The sequence below is a fragment of the Delphinus delphis genome, chromosome 4 (genome assembly GCF_949987515.2).
Source record: "Delphinus delphis chromosome 4, mDelDel1.2, whole genome shotgun sequence".
In the NCBI taxonomy this organism is placed as follows: domain Eukaryota; kingdom Metazoa; phylum Chordata; class Mammalia; order Artiodactyla; family Delphinidae; genus Delphinus; species Delphinus delphis.
Window position 1 is genome coordinate 118,346,197 of NC_082686.1, and position 17,991 is coordinate 118,364,187.

At 36.1% G+C, this 17,991-nt stretch overlaps 1 protein-coding gene across 2 annotated transcripts in view; it reads left to right on the top strand.

Moving 5' to 3' along the window:
• RASA2 (RAS p21 protein activator 2) overlaps positions 1-17,991 on the top strand; it is a 117,863-nt gene that overhangs the window by 55,773 nt on the left and 44,099 nt on the right. For both annotated transcript variants that reach the window (XM_060011351.1, XM_060011352.1), the window contains exons 6-9: positions 8,482-8,565; positions 10,234-10,306; positions 13,613-13,689; positions 15,502-15,603. In XM_060011351.1, the coding sequence (XP_059867334.1) occupies positions 8,482-8,565; positions 10,234-10,306; positions 13,613-13,689; positions 15,502-15,603 (336 nt within the window). The remainder of the gene's footprint in view (positions 1-8,481; positions 8,566-10,233; positions 10,307-13,612; positions 13,690-15,501; positions 15,604-17,991) is intronic.

Here is a 17,991-nt window from a genome sequence, read left to right on the forward strand (position 1 = left end):
ATCTGTCCAGCTCCTCCCCATAGCTCAAGGCAGAAATATGGGAGTCACTTAAAATCTTTTCTCCTCTCTCTCCCCCAAGATTGGATCTATTTCTTACTGATTCTATAAAAATTTTTCTTGAATTTTCTAATTTTTCATAATACTTTCTGACATCTCCTTATTTCAAACCACCAATCATTTCTTACCTTGACTATTTCAATAATCTTTTAGCTGGTCTTCCAGTCTGCAATCCATTCTCTTTATAAGCAGCCCAGAGCAGTCTTCTGAAACATAAACTAGATCATGGCAGTCCCCTGCTTAAGCACTTAGTGATTTTTGCAGTGCTTTTAGAATAAAATCCAATCTCCTTACCGTGGCCCATAAGAACCAGTGACCCGGCCTGCCTCTTTGATTTCATTTTGTGGCGTGCTTCCTCTTCATATGCTTGCTGGCCTTCTCTCACTTCTTCAAATGTGACATTACTCTTCCAGCTCAGAGATGTACATTTGCCTTTCCTTTTGCCTGGAATGCCGTTATGCCCATTCTTCTTCTAACTGGTTCATTCTTGTCCTTTAAGTTTCAACTTAAGTATCACTTACTCTAAAATAGGGTACCCTGTTCTTTTTCTTCCATAGCACTTGCCACTATTTCTAATTATTATTATTTTTGATTTATTGATTGTTATCTCTTTCTTCAGGTAGACTCTGTGCTCCATGAGTGCAGGGGCCATGTTTGTCTTATTCACCTCATGGCTCCAGCATCTGGCACTTAATAGGCACTAAATAAATTTTAAAACAATTAAATGACGAAAGGTAACACTGTCTTCTTAAAGGATGAAGAGAAAGTAGCTTGCCTAGAAAAAGTGAGGTTTTTTTTTTTCCCCCAGAAGGAAAGAATAGTATAGGCAAAAATATGGAGGCGAGAAACAGCATGGTGTTGTGTGTGTGTGTGTATAATTAAAAGCAGTTTGATGTTGCCTAATATATGAACCTTGAGTCAAAGATTGGTCAGAAATTGGTAAATAGGCTGGAGCTAGATCTTAAGAGCCGCTTATGTACCATCTGACCTTATAAAACTTACATGAGCTTATGGAACTATTGGAAGATTGTAGACAATAGAGTATGGACAAATTTGCATTTTAGAAAGATCAGATTTGTGACAGCAGTAAGTATAGAAAGGTGAATTTGAAGGGTGTTAGGGTGATCCAAGTCAGAGGTGATGGCTTCTGTGCCAGAGCAACAGTTGCAGATGTGAGAAAAGAGGCCAGATGAAGTAATATTTAAAGAGCAGAATCACTGAAACTTACTGATTGATTAGATATAGAAAGTGAGGAGGAAGGAGAATTTAAGTGTGGCTGTAGATTTCTAGATTGTGTTGCTTGGTGGTGGTGGTATACACAATGAAGAGGAAATACGGGAAGAGAAGCTGCTTTAATAAGAGATGGTAATGAGTTGAGTTTTAGCTGCTCTTGAACATCTAGGTAGGGATTTCCGTCAGGCATTTAGATATAAAAATCTTTAACTCTGTGGTGAGATCTCATATAGAAATGTATGGTTGATGGTAGTTGTGGCCATAAGAATAGATGTGATAGAAGTAGGCTTAAGGGAGGTTATGTAGCATAAAGAGAGCAGTTGACTGAGAGCAAATCCAGCAGTAGACGTAGAAAAACATGTGAGGAAAACATGAAGGAGACAGATAGGTGACATGAGGGAAGTTAGGAGAGTGAGGGTCAAGGAAACCAAGAGAGAAGAGCGTTTCAAGGAGAGAGTGATCAGGAATATTGCATGCAGCTAAGAAGTCCAGTGAGAGGAGCCCTGAAAAATATGGATAGCATTTGACACTCAGGGGACCTTAATGAGGAGACTGTCCATAGAATGACAAATGCAGAAAAAACTGGGTTTCAGTAGGGTGAGGAGTGAGTGGGGAGGTCAAGAAATTTGGAGAGAAAAACAGAAAAATTAGATAGGTACAGAGTGACTTGAAGTCCAGGCAGTGATCTTTATATTAGAGAAACAGGCTGAGGGAAAGAACCTGAGGAGAGAAACTTAAGACAAATTGAATATATGGTTGTTGCTACTATATGGAAATTTAAAAAATTGTTTTGTATCCTGTAACCTTCTTACATTCACTTATTAGTTCTACTAGCTTTTGAAAAATAGATTGCATTGAATTTGTACATAGACAATTGTGTCCTCTATGAATAGAGTTTTGCTTCTTCCTTTTCAGTCTGGATACCTTTTATTTCTGCTTCTTACCTTATTGTACTGGCCAGAACCTCCAGTACCAGAGTAGAAGTTGTGAGAGCAGACATCCTTGTCTTATTCCTTATCTTAGGGGGAAAACCTTCAGTTTTTTTACCAGTAAGTACAATGTTAGCCATCCTTCATCAGGTTGAGAAAGTTCCCTTTTGTTCCTAGTTTGCTGAGAATTTTTATCAGGGATGGATATTCAAACGATCTTATGCTTTTTTTATTTTCATCTGTTAATATGGTGAATCTTGTTGATTGATTTTTGTATGTTAAGCCAGCGTCCACTTGGTCATGTTGTGTTAATATTCATGTATTGCTGGCTTTGATTTGCTGAAATTTTGTTAAGGATTTTTGCATCTCTGTTCATGAAGGATATTGGTCTGTACTTTTCTTTTCTTGTAATGTCTTTGTCTGGTTTTGGAATCAGGATATTAATGGTCTCTTTGAATGAATTGGGAAGTATTTTCTCCTCTTCGATTTTCTGAGTTTCTATAGAATTGATGTAATTTATTTTTTATATGATTAATATATGAATTCACAAGTGAAGCCATCTGGGCCTGGAATGTTTTTGTTTTGTTTTTTGTTGGAAAGGTTTTTAACCAGGAATTCAATTTCTTTAATAGATACATAATTATTCAAAAAAAATTTTTTTTCCAGTAATTTTGGTAGTTTGTATCTTTCAGGGAATTTGACCATTTAATCTGAGTTGTGCAATTCTTTGTATAAAGTTGTTCAGTTATTCCTTTTTATCCCTTTAATATGTGTAGACTTCATGGTGATATCCTAATGTTGGTAATTTGTGTCTTCACTCTTTTTTTTCCTTATCAGTGTAGCTAGAGGTTTATCAATTTTAATGACCTTCTTAAAGAAATGGCTTTTGATTTTATTGTTTTTATATATTTTCTGTTTTCTCTTTTATTGATTTTCACTTTTATTATTTCTGTTTATTTTGGGTTTAACTTGCTCTTCTTTTTAAAGTTTCTTTTGATTGAAGCTGAGGTCAGTGATTGGAAATCTTTCTTTCCTTAGTGCTATCCATTTTCATCTAAGTACTACTTTAGCTGGATCCCACAAATTTTGATATACTGAGTTTTCATTTTCATTCATTTAAAAATACTTTATAATTTTTCTTTTATTTTTTGACCCATGGGATTATTTAGAGGTAAGTTAATTTTGTTTCCAAATATTTGAGGATTTTCCAGATACCTTTTTGTTGCTGATTTCTCATTTAATTCCACTGTTGTCAACATATTTTGTATGATCTGAATATTTTAAAGTTTACCAAAACTTATTTTTTGTCCCCAAAATATAGTTTATATTGGTACATGTTTTGTGTGCATTTGAAGAGTGTTTTCTGCTTTTGGTAGATACACTGTTTTTTATAAATGTTAATTATGTTAGGTTGGTTGACAGTATTGTTTAAACTTTCATTCTTAATTGCTTTATTGGGTGTTAAAATCGCCAACTATTTGTGGATTTGTCAGTTTCTCCCTGCAGTTCTATCAGTTTTTGCTTCATTTGTTTTACAGCTATAATAGGGACTTAACATTTAGGATTTTTATGTCTGCTTGATAAATTGAACTCATTATTATAAAATAACCCTCTTTATTCTAATATTGGTAATATTCTTTGTTGCAAAATCTGCTTTGATATTAATATAGCCACTCTGGCTGCCTGGCTGGCTGGTTTACTTGCCTTCTTCCTTTTTTTCATGTTTCTTAATTTAATATTACAAGATTTTAAATCTAACTTTGATTTTATACTGGTATCTCTTTCCTCTAACATTGAAAATCTTAATCCCTAACTTTACATAAATACTTAACATAATTATTTATTTACATTATCTTCGAAGATATAGACAATAGATTCAAAATAATAATACCAGTATTACCACTGATAATTAGGTTACTGAATGAAGTTTTAGAGGTCTTACTGCTGTTTGTTCTAAGAATATAGAATATATCACTAAGGATATAGAATCAAATACTGTGCTCTAGTCCTTTGAACTAATTCCCTTTTTTTTTAGTGGTTTCTCAGGTTTGTTTTTGTTTACTTTGTAAGGGTTATTTCTTGAGTTTAATCTCACTTTTGAAATATAAAAGTTGACTATGTTGCCAAACTCAAAACTATATAAAGGTATCTTCGAACAAGTCCATTCCCAGTCCTCTACCCTACTAATTCCTATATTTAAAAGTTTTGGCCTTTCTTTCCAGTATTTTTACAAGTATAAGCAAATAAATATATGCACATGTATAAATAAAAATTAGAATATATTCATGTTTCTCATTCCATTCTTACACAGAGTATAGAGTTCTGTAACTTCCTCTTTTTTCAGTTAAGAATATATCCTGAAGATCACTCCATATCAGAGTAATTAGGGAATAGAGATTTACCTCATTCTTTTTGACAACTACATAGAATTCCATCCTATAGATACTATCATTCATTCAGCTAGACCCTTGCTAATGGACATTTGGTTTGTCATTACCCATTAAATCAGCTTTCTTTTAATTAGTATTAGTATGGTTTATATTTTTCCACTTTCTTTACTTTTAACTTAATTTTATCTTATATTTAAAGGAGTTTTAAAGTCAGTGTATAATTTTTTTTGTCCAATCTGAAAATCTCTCCTTTTTAATTGGCATGCTTAGGCCATTTACATAACTATGTGATGTGTCTGTTACTGTCTTCATGTTTACTAATCTTTTCTTCTGCCGTATCTAATCTTCTGTTAATGCCACTCAGTGTTTTTCATGTCAAACCTTGTACACTTTCAAAATTTAATGTCTTCTGTGTCTCTACCAAACATATGAAATATAGTTATAATAACTTTTTTTATGTCCTTGTCTACTAATTCTATCAACTGTGTCATTTCTGGATCTGTTACTATTGATTTGTTTTTCTTTTTGATCATGTGTTGTATTTTCTTGATTCTTTGTGTTCCTGGTTATTTTCTATTGGATGCTAGATATTGTGAAGTTGCTGGATATTTTTGTATTCCTATGAATATACTTGAAGACTTAGTTACTTGGAAATAGTTTGGTTCATTTGTGGTTTGCTTATAAGCTTTGTTAGATGGAACAAGAGTGGCCTTTAGTCTGGGGCTAATATTTTCCCACTACTGAGGCAGCACCCATAATTACCAGCTTTTTACTGTGGCCCTTGGGATCTCTTGCTAGTCATTTGTGGGCTTCTGGAATTGTTCCCTCTGCTCTTTTCTAATGGTTCTTTCCCCAGCCTCAGATAGTTTCCTCACATGTATATGTTTATCAGCACTCAGCTGGAGACTCCGGGTATGGGTGGGTCGGGGGGCCAGTTCTTTTGTAGCTCTCTGGAGGTTTCTTTCTTTCTGTGCAGCTTTCTTTCCTCCAGTACTCTGACCTGGGAACTCTAGTCACTTTGGCCTTCCCCAGCTGACAGCCCTTTCTTTCTTCTCAGGGAGACCATCTAACAGTAGGCTAGGACAGTTAGAGGGCTCACTTTGTTTATTCCCCCCATCAGAGATCACTGTCCTGAGCTGCTGATACTACCCATTTTTTTTTTTAAGTGTTTGAGGTGGGAGGATAAATCTGTTCCCTGTTACTCCCTGTACTATGTACTCCTGTATGTAGAAGTTAGTATTTGTCTTCTAGTTTAAAAAAAAAAAAATCCAAGGAAAACAATCAGATCATTCTGTATTATAAACAAGTTTGGACTAAACTTATTTTCCTTTGTAATTCCTAAAAAATGTGTCAATATCAAATACATTATGTGTCACATATAAATAAAATACAAGATAATTTAGCATACTAAGGTTATTTTAACATTCGTTTTCTGCTTATCCATGGTTTATGATGTGAAATTGCTTGATTTACCAACTAGAAGAATAGTTGTATCCTAGGTAATTAGGAAAATTATTTCATAACGTACATAGCAAATAAAATAATATGTATTTAATAATACTACTTGTGTGTTAGAAAACCCAATTTTTATACTTAGATTTAAAAATTAAGAGTACTTCTGATTTTTTTTATAGACTCACACTTTTGGACTGTGGGTATTGCTTTTTTGGTTTGTGGGTATTCTTATAGAAGTGTTTGTATACTGAACAGCATTTTTCTCTTTTTTTAAAATAAATTTATTTATTTAATTTATTCATTATTTTTCGCTGCGTTGGGTCTTCATTGCTGTTCATGGGCTTTCTCTAGTTGCAGCGAGCGGGGGCTACTCTTCATTGCGGTGAGTGGGCTTCTCATTGCAGTGGCTTCTCTTGTTGAAGAGCATGGGCTCTAGGCGCGTGGGCTTCAGTAGTTGCAGCACGCAGGCTCAGTAGTTGTGGCCCGCGGGCTTAGTTGCTCTGCGGCATGTGGGATCTTCCTGGACCAGGGCTCACACCCGTGTCCCCTGCATTGGCAGGCAGGTTCTTAACCACTGTGCCACCAGGGAAGTCCCCATTATTCTCATTTTTTTAAAATTTTATTTTAAAACATATATTTATTTGTTTGTTTGTTTTTGGCTGTGTTGTGTCTTTGTTGCTGCGCGTGGGCTTTCTCTAGTTGCGGCGAGTGGGGGCTACTCTTCGTTGCAGTGCACGGGCTTCTCATTGCGTTGGCTTCTCTTGTTGCGGAGCACGGGCTCTAGGTGCGTGGGCTTGAGCAGTTGTGGCACGCGGGCTTGAGTAGTTGTGGCACGCGGGCTCAGTAGTTGTGGTTCGTGGGCTCTAGAGCGCAGGCTCAGTAGTTGTGGCGCACAGGCTTAGTTGCTCTGCAGCATCTTCCCGGACCAGGGCTCGATCCTGTGTCCCCGGCGCTGGCAGGCGGATTTTTAGCCACTGTGCAACCAGGGAAGTCCTCTCAGTGTTTTTATACCTCATAAAATTGTAGTGAATTTTTATGATTAAGATTTTACATAATTAGTGTTTACATGAGATAAATTTGGTATTAGAAGGAAAGTAATACACTATATTCAGGCACAGTGGGACTGTAGGAGGACTTAAATTTTAGAAATGGGGTTAAGAAAGTAGAAGTTGAGTCTCGGCCCACTTCTTACAAGTTGTATTACCTCTTTAGCCTTATTTTGTTACTTTCTCACGTAAGCTTTTTGAACCTTACTTTCTTCTTTAAAAATGCATGATGATACCCTTCTTAAAGGCAGTTGTGAGAGTTTGATGCATTTTGTGAAAATAAATAGTAAACTGCACATACTATATCAAAATGGGTATCATTTTGAGGTTTAGCCTGAGAAGTGTAAATTTCAAACAGTATGTACAGTGGGAAAATTTGACTGTACCCAGGCCTGACATCAATAATCAGAATTGTTATCTTGGCCTGTACTTTCTTCGGTTAGTTTCAGAAATTTTTTAAATTTGATTTTTAATACCCAATTTAATAGAAATGAGTCATATTATCATTTCTTTCTTTACTCGGCAGCACACCATTTGCACCTCACCCACGTATATGATCTGTGGGTTGTGGAGAGAAATTAGGATGTTGCTCAATAGCCCACATCTTTCAACAAAGAATACTTTTCACTAACACTCATGAGTTTCTTGTAGGCACTGGGAAATGTACACCCTTAGCTGCTAAACTAAATTCGTGAACTCAATAAAGAGAAAATTTGAGGAGCAGGTCATTAAGTCAGATTCTGTGTTCTCTGTAAATACCAATGACTGTTGTCATGGAGTGGATGAGATGACCTTGGTTTTTATGGTCTAAAACTTTTTCTACAGAATGATGCAGGAGCTGTTACTGAGAGTCAGAATAAGAGGCTGCAGAACTGTATGTGGCTTGCCCTTTATTTATGAATCAGATTTTAAGTGGAAACCACAGTTGTTTCCTTGTTTCTCATTCATGTTTTAGCAGAGGATATGATGCCACAGATTTGACTTGGTTTGTAGTGTCTCCTTTAAGGTTCACACAGCTTTCTTTTCCTTTTTAGAAGCCACAGTAGTTTTAATGTTATTATCAAACCACAGCGTGTACCTTGTTGGATAGACCTTGTGTATATCCAAATATTATTTGGTAGTCTCAGTACTGGCTGTGGTGGTTTAGTCCTATTTGGAAATACAGCAAAAGTAAATAAATGCATATGTACATATGTTTGGGTAGGTGGTATATAGGCATACAACTTCAGACATGTGGAAAACAATTTTAACCCTTTGAATGTATTAATTCGTATTTAAAGATAATGTTTTAGGTTGTTTAACTTGAATATAAATGTTTTATGTTGTTTGACTTGAATATAATAACGTTAATTTTTCTTTATTCTTCCTTAGTGTCAAGGCATGCCATGGGTTGCCTCTCATAAATGGACAAAGCTGTGACCCTTATGCAACAGTTTCTCTTGTGGGCCCTTCTAGGTAATGCTTATTGAATTAGTATCAGATTTTTAAGTTTTAAAGTTTAACAATTACAAAATTAAAGTTCTAAGAGAACTTGCTAAATAGCTATTTATGACACAAAGTAACGAATGCTTTGAAAGAAAAATCTTCAGTTAGTTCTATTATTCACTTGCAAACAACCAACTCCTATTTTTATAAAAGAAAATGAGTGCCATTTCAAATCTGCCAGACTCTTAGGCTATGGGGAGCAACCTGTGTTTTATAGTAGTTAAAGTGTACTTTAAAACATAAACCTGACCTTCATTCATCATCAGCCTTCCTAGTTTCAAATGTCTTAGATCTTATTGCAGGTAGAATCCTGTTTTAATAAATGCTAGTTCAAAATAGCAAAGGAATTTCTATATTTTTATCTGGAAAACAACTCAGGACTAAAAATACCTTTTTTCTCATGGCATCTGTGCTGTACAGAGAGAATTCCAAGCTGTAGACAAACTGCTGAAGTACCAGAACATGGTGAAGTGCACTGTATCATTGATGTTAATTACTTACGATAATTTATGGAAAATCTATCACACTTTGTAGTATTTTCTGTTTTATAATTTCATTATGGTTTCTTTCAGAGCCTGATTAGTCTGAAATTTGTCTACAACTTGAAGGTTTAGAGTCAGGAAACAAAGAGCATACTATTCCCTCTACACAAGCACATGTATATACACATAGACATGCACTTCTTCTTCCCAACCCCAAGCTATGTATTCTTATTTTTTAGAAAATCACCAGTAAGTCACTTTGAAAAATGTATTTGTCCCTATGTATGTAAAGCACCATGCCTGGTACTTATTGGGTTCTCAAACAATAGTATCCTATTATTATTATAGATGGTTTTATATTTAAAAATATAAACCTGACCTGTTTGCTAAAAGCAGATACTCAATCCTATAACATTCATACTATCAGAGGGATTGAGTTTTGTGTGTTAAAAATGTTTAATCTAGTTGAGCTGTTTTTGGTTTTGGTTTTTGTTTATAATCAATACCTGATAGATCCTTTAGTGTAATTGCTTAGTAATGTACAGATAGAAATTATTTGGCTTGTGAATTTGTTTTAAAAAGTCACTGTTGGTTTTGATATTGTACTGTCATTTGGAGGATGTTACCATTGGCGGAGGCTGGGGAAAGGTTACATGGGACTTCCCTGTACATTTCTTTGCAACCTCCTCTCAATCTGTAATTATTTCAAAATTAAAAGTTTTTTTTAAAAAGCCACATTGTGGCTGAAGCCCAAGAAGTAAACTAAGAATGCTTTTCGTGTTCCTCTGGTAGTTTTCAGCATAGATAAAGGTACTCTGAATCTCATTGTCTTCCTTCTACCATTTATTTCGAGTTGCTTGTATAATCGAATGTGTTATTAAAAACCCCTGAAGTAAGCTTGGCAGTCAATCTAGTATAGCCATAGAATAATATAATCTTGGCATATATCAGATATACAAAATTTGTGTGTTCTTTGATTTGAAGTTTTAGAGACACCTCAGTTTTTTTCCCCCAAGTAATATTTAAAGCTACTGCCTTCCCCGAGTCATCTTAACAGTTAAACAGAAAGAGGTCAGGCTCCCTGGTTGGAAATAGCATGTTTTATAATTGTGTACTATTAAGTTCTACAAGGTAAAACTCTACCACATTGGAACAGGAATGACCAAAAGAAGACAAAAGTAAAGAAGAAAACAAGCAATCCGCAGTTTAATGAAATCTTTTATTTTGAGGTAACATTTTGTTTTATTTAAATGTTAACATTGAATATTGAATGCTGATTTACTTCTTTTTTTCAAATTCTGGCCATAGTCATAATTTTATTAACTAATGCAACTAAGCATTTCTAAGCAGTAGAACCACAGTGTAACACAGTAGAGGCCCAGTGCATAAAACAAATAACGGCAGAGCTGTGATTGATTTGAAGATGGGGAAGTCTAGGACCACGCCTACTCTTCAGTCATCCTCAATATCACAACCCCCTTCACACAGAACCCTACCTTATCCAGCCCCTGACCTAACATGCAGTGGCCCCAGGACTCTTCTGCAGAATATTATTTGAAAACCACTAGTTAAATAAGTACGATATCACTTGGTAGATCTGGGTTCTGGTCCCAGTTGAGTTTGAACAAATCACTACATGGGAGACTCAAATTTCTTATCTTGTGAAAGGATAATTTTGTAAGAGAAACCAGTAGCATCCCTACCTAACTCAGCATTTTTAGGAGGTTCAAATGTGAAAATGCTTCAAGACTATAAACTGTTATATGATTAAGGCCTTATTATTAAGTTCTTTTTAGCTAAATCACTCTGTGGACACATGCTTATTTTCTTAGAGAACTTCAGCTGCCTTGAAGTTGCCCAAAATACAGTGCTTTGGAGTTCTCTACTGTGGAGCATTTGTTAAATAAATGCTTTTTCATATTATTAGAAACTATAGGAAAAAAACAAAAATAATCAAACTGTATTCTAAAAGATTGTGTTCTACCCATAGAATATGTTGCAGTTGAGATTACCATGTAAGGAAGATTTGAAAAAAAGAGTTACATTTTGTGCTTTTCCTTCTTTTTGTGTGTGTTTTTCTTGATGTTTCAAAGTGAAAAGAGCGAGGGCACATCTAGCCATGCCTGCTTACTGTACTTTAATAAGGGAACACAGTTGAAGAAATGCCAAGATTGAAGTAGGAGGAATTGTGGGGGGTGGAGGCAAGGAAGAAAGAAAACAAAAGAAAGTGCACCAGTGTGAGACGCCCCATTTCCCGGCTCAGGACTTGCTCAGTTCAGTTGTTCTGTACTTACAAATGGCTGTTACATCTAGCCTGGAGAAAACCAAGAAGGGGCGACTTGCAGCAGCAAGCAGATGGTCCTTTGACAGTCAAGACCTGACCTCTTTGCTATATGCAAGCATACATATTAGGCCTTGAACCATTCATTCAAAGGGCCCTTTGTTGAGTTGATTATAAAGATAAAAGTCCAATCTCTGTGCTCTAGTGAGAGCAGGAGACCCAAAGCGTACATGTGTGTGCATACACTCAGCAGTAAAATGCAGTAGTAGATACTGGGTAGCTCTGCTCTAGGTGAGTTAAGCCAGAGGAAAGAGTATTAGAGAAGGAACATTTTGAGCAGAGACATAGAGACAGAAAAGCAGAAAGTTATGTCCAAAGAGTAGCAAGTAGTGATTTGACTAAAAGGGAATAATGGGAACTAAGCTTAAAAAGATAAGAGTAGGACCAACTAATGAAAGGCCTTGAGAGCCAGGCTGAAGTGCTGTGTTAGCCATTGAATGTTTTTGAACCTGGAAGTAATGAGTAATGCACTGTTTTGGGAAGAATTAACCATGATCTGTGGGCCAGATGGCTGAGAGAGAGAACAGAGATCAAGAGACTGTTGTAGCTTAGGTGTTTTTTTTAAAAAAGGAAAAAGCAGAAAGGGGGGGCTCTGATTCAAGAGAAGTAATATGGAAATGAGAGGAAGAGATGGATGAGAAAGAAACTGCAGATGGCGAGATAACAAATTGGTTATAGAAGAAGAGAGAAAATGAGGAGTCAAATGTTGTCTTCATGATTTCAAATCTGGAAAAATAGAAAAGTTAAGAAGGAAAACATAAGTGGTTCAGTTTGGGGCATAATGAGCTTGGACTCAGATATGTAAAATCCTCCCATAGGAAGTTCATGACTGTGATGGGTGATGGTTGTAGATAAAGAATCAGGAATTGCTTACAGCAAGTCAGGAAAGAAAGCCAAAGGAGTAGAGGTATACAATAAAGGAAAAAAGTGAAGAAGGTTAGTTCTGCCACATATTATGTATTTGACTTTGAGTATGTCTCTTAATTTCTGTACTTCAGCTTCCTCATTTTCAAGATGAGGATAATAAATCTAGCCCTGCCTGCTTCAGGGCAGTGTTCTGATGAATAAAAGAGATAATGGATGTGAAAGCACTTTGTACAACACTATGCAGTACGTATGTAGAGCAAAATAAAATATAAAACCCTGGAGAAAACCCATATTTATAGGTTCTGAGGAAGAAGTACCAGAGGAAGAAGCAAAGAGAGCAGAAGGTAGCCAGGATAGTGCTGGGTAAACTCAAAAGACCAGAGTAGCTCTGGGAAAAGGGAGTATGGTTGTATGGTCACTTGTCCAGATAAAGGGGTCAAGGAAGGTGAGAGCTAAGAATTTCATCATCAGACTTGATGACTAAGAGAGGGGTCTGGGGAGGGTGATCTGTGAGGAAGCCGGATTATAAGGAGTTACTGCAGTGAGTAACTAGTGAGTGGGTGGTGAGGAAGTGGAGGCTGTAAGGATGGGTAACAGTTTTGAGATATTTGTCTGTGAAAGGAAAGAGATAGGAAGACCATAATTTAAGGGGAGAATTTTTCTTAGACTTGAATGAGGTGAACAGTCTGGTCAAGAAAGCTGTAATTAAAATAGATCGAATGCTTGCTGCATGTTTACTGCGTGCTTATTACTGCATACTGTGTGGGGACGGAGCAGTCTTAGAAAAGAGGAGGATCATCTCATCGTCTTGTTTGGAAGAGGATGAGAACACTCATCGAGTAAACAGGCCTGTGTGGGAACGGACATGTTCAGGTGGACAGTAGTTGAGGAAGTTCCTGCCAACGGCCTTGATGTTTTTGGTAAAAATGTGAGAAGGAAGTGTACGGGTGGCATTGGTATCTTGAGAAATGTGGGAAGGTCTTCAGACAGTTCCTAGCCTATGCAGCTTCCCTGAAATAGAACACTTTTACTCTGAGTCACCAAGAGATTACATATGAGCCAGAGAACCCAGTGTTGCCATAGATTGAGTTGATAAGGAAGGGTATGGAGGTAAGGTTGATTTTGATATTTTTTTTGCCACCTTATTCTTGCCACTCTGCTACTTCCATAGCTGTTTTTGTATTTATCTTTTGGGTAAAATATTACTTAGGCACTTTCCTCTGTTTATAATATACACAGTCGAACATTTTAGGGATGATAGTTTTTTAAAGTTCATGTAAGAAAAAGATATTAAAAAATTTTTTTTACTAAAATATTTTGTTTATAGGTAACCAGATCCAGTAGTTACACCAGAAAGTCCCAGTTTCAGGTAGAAGAGGAGGACATTGAAAAGCTGGAAATTAGGTATGTGTCTTGGGTTTTACAGAATTGCTATGTTCTGTGCTAAAAGAAAATACTAAATTTAACTGTAAAAGGTGACTCAAGCTTAACAGAATTCTCTTTAGCAACTTAATCGATGAAACTTAGAGGAATGTGCATCTAATTTAAATCCAAATAATCTTTTCAAAATCCGATTTCTTTGTACTAATAGTTAAGGTGTATTTATTTTAAAAAGAAAATGAGCTAATTTTCACCTATTTTATTATATTTTTAGTTTTTCCCAAATTTAATTGCTCCGTAAATTTCTAAATCATAGCATAATGAATGCAAAGAATATATAGAAAAGTAATTATGTATTAGCCAATTTAGAAATAATTTTTTTATTCTTCTTAACATATCTGCTGTCTAACAGAAATTTCAGTGAGGTAAGAAGTCTTGTAAGATGATTCAACAGGTGCATGTGTTTGAAGTTTGTGCTATTTCCTAGGTCTTAAATATCTATGCTCTTTGGGAGGGGAAAGTTTTGTAAATGCATGTATAGGTGTGGTGTTAACAGTGTGTTCATCTAAAGGGTGTATTAATCACATGTTTGGAATGATCAGGTAATGTATTTTTCTAAATCACCTATCTTTACATATTAACTGGTTTTAATTGAGAAAGAAACTGTAGTCTTGTGTTGGTTTCTTTTCTCAAAAGCAAAAAAGGAACTCTGTAGTCCTTATTTTTACAGGTTAAAATAAAGTGTAGACTTTGAAACTAAGAAACTTAAGTGCTTTCTTTTAGATTATTTAAGATAGTCACTTTCTATGCTTTTAAGTAAAAGCTACTGCAGTATTCTGCTTTTTTAGTTTAGACAGTGAGGTATAAGACAATGCTAACATCTCTTGTTTTTAAGCATGTAAAATTATGTCTGGTACTTTTGCCACAAGCATCTTTGCCGTAGGCATTTTTGCCGCAGACATTTTCGCCACATGACTAATTGGCCATAAGTCAGCTTTGCTGTGAAAAATAAAATAACTAGTTGACAGTTGGTTTCAACTGGTTGAAATGTGTTAGCATTTCTCCTGGTTATCGATGTTATTGATAGCTTCATTGAGCAGACAAGTGACGGTGATTTGCCCCAAGAATTGGTTTCTTATTTGGAAACACACCTCATTGGAGGAGAAAGAGGCTGAGGGCCTGAAAGGCACAGAGGCAAAGCCACATTTCACATAGAACTTCGAAGCATCCATCAGCAGACATGTGACACTATGGCAAGAACAAACAAGAGTGTGGAGGCTTCAGTACAAAACTCAGAAACCAATATGCATCCTAGTGTCTGGAAACGCATACCTGTCTTAACGAAGGAAGAAATTTTAGGAAAAAAGTGCAATGCTGAATGAGGAGACAAATCAAGAAACAAAAACAACATGTGAAATACTGTGAACAAAAGACTTCGAAGATAAGCGTTTGGGTACAGCCCACAAAATAGAGTCAGTATTTGCACAGCATTGCCATGAATTTACACACATTTTGAATGTGTTCAAATAAATTTTGTATTTTGCAATAAAGTCTTTTTAATTTTGTTTATTTTTTATGTTTGTGTCTTTTTTAATGTCTCTCTTATTTTATTTTATCTTTTATCACAAAATTGCCTTTGACCAATTAGTTATGTGGTGAAAATGCGGCAAAAAGTGCTTGAGGCAAAGATGTCTGTGGCAAAGATGCTTATGGCAGAAGTACCCAGAACAGTAAATTAGTGCTGGAATACCAATCATAGTAATTTGAAGCTTTTTGGTCATGTGCGTTCTCTTACACATTGTTTGCAAAAAATAAAGCCAGTTTTTAAATTTTCAGGATCGACTTGTGGAACAATGGAAACCTGGTCCAAGATGTTTTCCTCGGTGAGATTAAGGTTCCTGTGAACGTGTTAAGAAATGATGCTTCTCATCAAGCCTGGTAAGAAGACAAACATTGTAGTGAACTACATAGTAGGTCATCCCCTTTCATGCACTGTATATGCAAATAAATGCTTACTTTGAGCATATTTTAAGTTTTTAATGGATAAGCCCAAAGTTATTAACATTAACTGATTTGGCCATTAATTTATTGTTGCAGAAATATAAGTACAATTATATTAGTTTTATGACTTGTCCTCTGGTACTGAGATAAAAGAACTGAATTGCCTAGGAATATTTTCATGTTCAAAAACTTAATCTTAACTCTAAAGAAAAAATATAAAACATTTCGAACATTACGTAAGAGTTGCCCATGTGAGAAGATGCTTGATCACAAATCAGCATCTGTAGTTCAGAAGCTTTATTAATGGGCATGGGAACTGTGGATGTTTGAAAGCAAAAGGTTTATTGTAGGGATTCAGCTGTTTACGGGATCTCACCAGTGATTTTCCTACCCCAAATCCCATTGAAATGCACCATGGATGGCTCTGATGTTATGTTCTAAATGCCTAGGATCTAGATGTTGTTGAGCTGATCCAGTTAACACACTTTTCAGGAGCTCTAGTGGCTCAATATTGGCTACAATATTACCTTTTTGTGACTTCTAATAGTGACATTAAACTCATGTTAATGCTCGGACATTAAACTGATGTTAGTTTCCTTAGTAGAATCAGTGTGAAACTCTTGTTTTTTTTCTGTCTACAGCACTTAAAAGCGTGTATATCCTTTCCCTTCCAGTAGGTTGCCCAGTAGCCCTCATGCTAGACTTGGGTTTCAACTGAGTATAAACAGCATGCCTTTCTCATTTGCCTCTTAAGGCCCCCTTTTTAGGGCTCAGTTTCAGTTGCCTGGAAGAGGAGTTGAAACAGTGTTCAGATGTTTCTTACTGTGGACAGCAGTCTCATTTGCCTTTAGGATTTTGCTTCTCCTGAGTGTCGTCAGGCATTCTTCACTTTGGACTCTGTTGTCCTTAAACAGTTCTCCCTAGTAGACTGATATTTCTTTCTTTCTTTCTTTCTTTCTTTCTATCTATCTATCTATCTATCTATCCACCCATCCATCCATCCATCCATCCATCCATCCATCCTAAGTCTTAGTTGCAGCATACGGGATCTTTAATTGTGGCATGAAGAATCTTTTAGTTGTGGCATGCGGGATCTTTAGTTGCAACATGTGGGATCTAGTTCCCCTGACCAGGGATTGAACCCGGGTCCCCTGCATTGGGAGCACAGAGTCTTAGCCTCTGGACCACCAGGGAAGTCCCTAGACTGATATTTAGAGTGTCAAAAATTTTATTTTATTTTTACCTCTTGCTAATGCAGATCTAAGATTTATTAGTCTTTATGATGCGTTTTATATGCTGTAATTTTCAAAATGTATCCATAGATGGAAACTTGGTCACTATGAAAAACTGATGAACATTTGAGGCTTGTCATTCACCTCTGCCAATCTTCTTCCACCTTCTATAAAATTAGCATACTGTTTAAAAAATATTTATTCATTTATTTATTTGGCTGCATCGGGTCTTAGTTGTGGCACGCAGGATCTTCATTGCAGTGCGCGGGCTCTTCATTGCACTGCACAGGCTTCTCTCTAGTTGTGGTGTGTGGGCTCCAGAGCATGCGGGCTCAGTAGTTGCGGCACGTGGGCTCTCCAGTTGTGGTGTGTTGGCTTAGTTGCCCTGCTGCATGTGGGATCTTAGTTCCCCGACTAGGGATCGAACCCACATCCGCTGCATTGGAAGGTGGATTCTTAACCACTGGACCACCAGGGAAGTCCCTAGCATACATTTTTAAATGAAAATTTCTGAACTCAGTTCATTAAGTCTTTAAAATGATATGCCATGCTACTTGGTACAAAATAAAATGTGAGTCACTGTGCCTCCCAAGGCCCCTCAAAGTGAACTTGAAATGTGCCATTATAGCCCTATTTTAAATAAGAGGTCTCCAAATTTGGAGGCCCTCCAAATTTGGCAAAATTTGTAGAACTACCTAGGCAGGATGTAAGAACACTAACAAACAAATTAATTTTATTCCCATAGATTTTTTTTTTTTGCTAATAATACTTTAAAAGTAACCTGCCTAAAAGTATGTATTAAAATTTATACAACATGAAATAGAAACATCTGCTAATTCATTTATACTTCTCTGCATGTAAGGAAATATAAAAATGTGAATGCAGTTTTCTTTTAAGTCAAATTAAATCTCAGCCTCCTTTGTCAATTGTAGAGCTGCAGCATCCCCTTGTGGGGTTGATGGTAACTACATGAAAACTCAGGAAACGCTTTATTTACCTTCAGGATTTCAGGCATATTCTTTCTTTCTTTCCTTTTTTTTTAAAATTAATTAATTAATTTATTTATTTTGGGCTGTGTTAGGTCTTCGTTTCT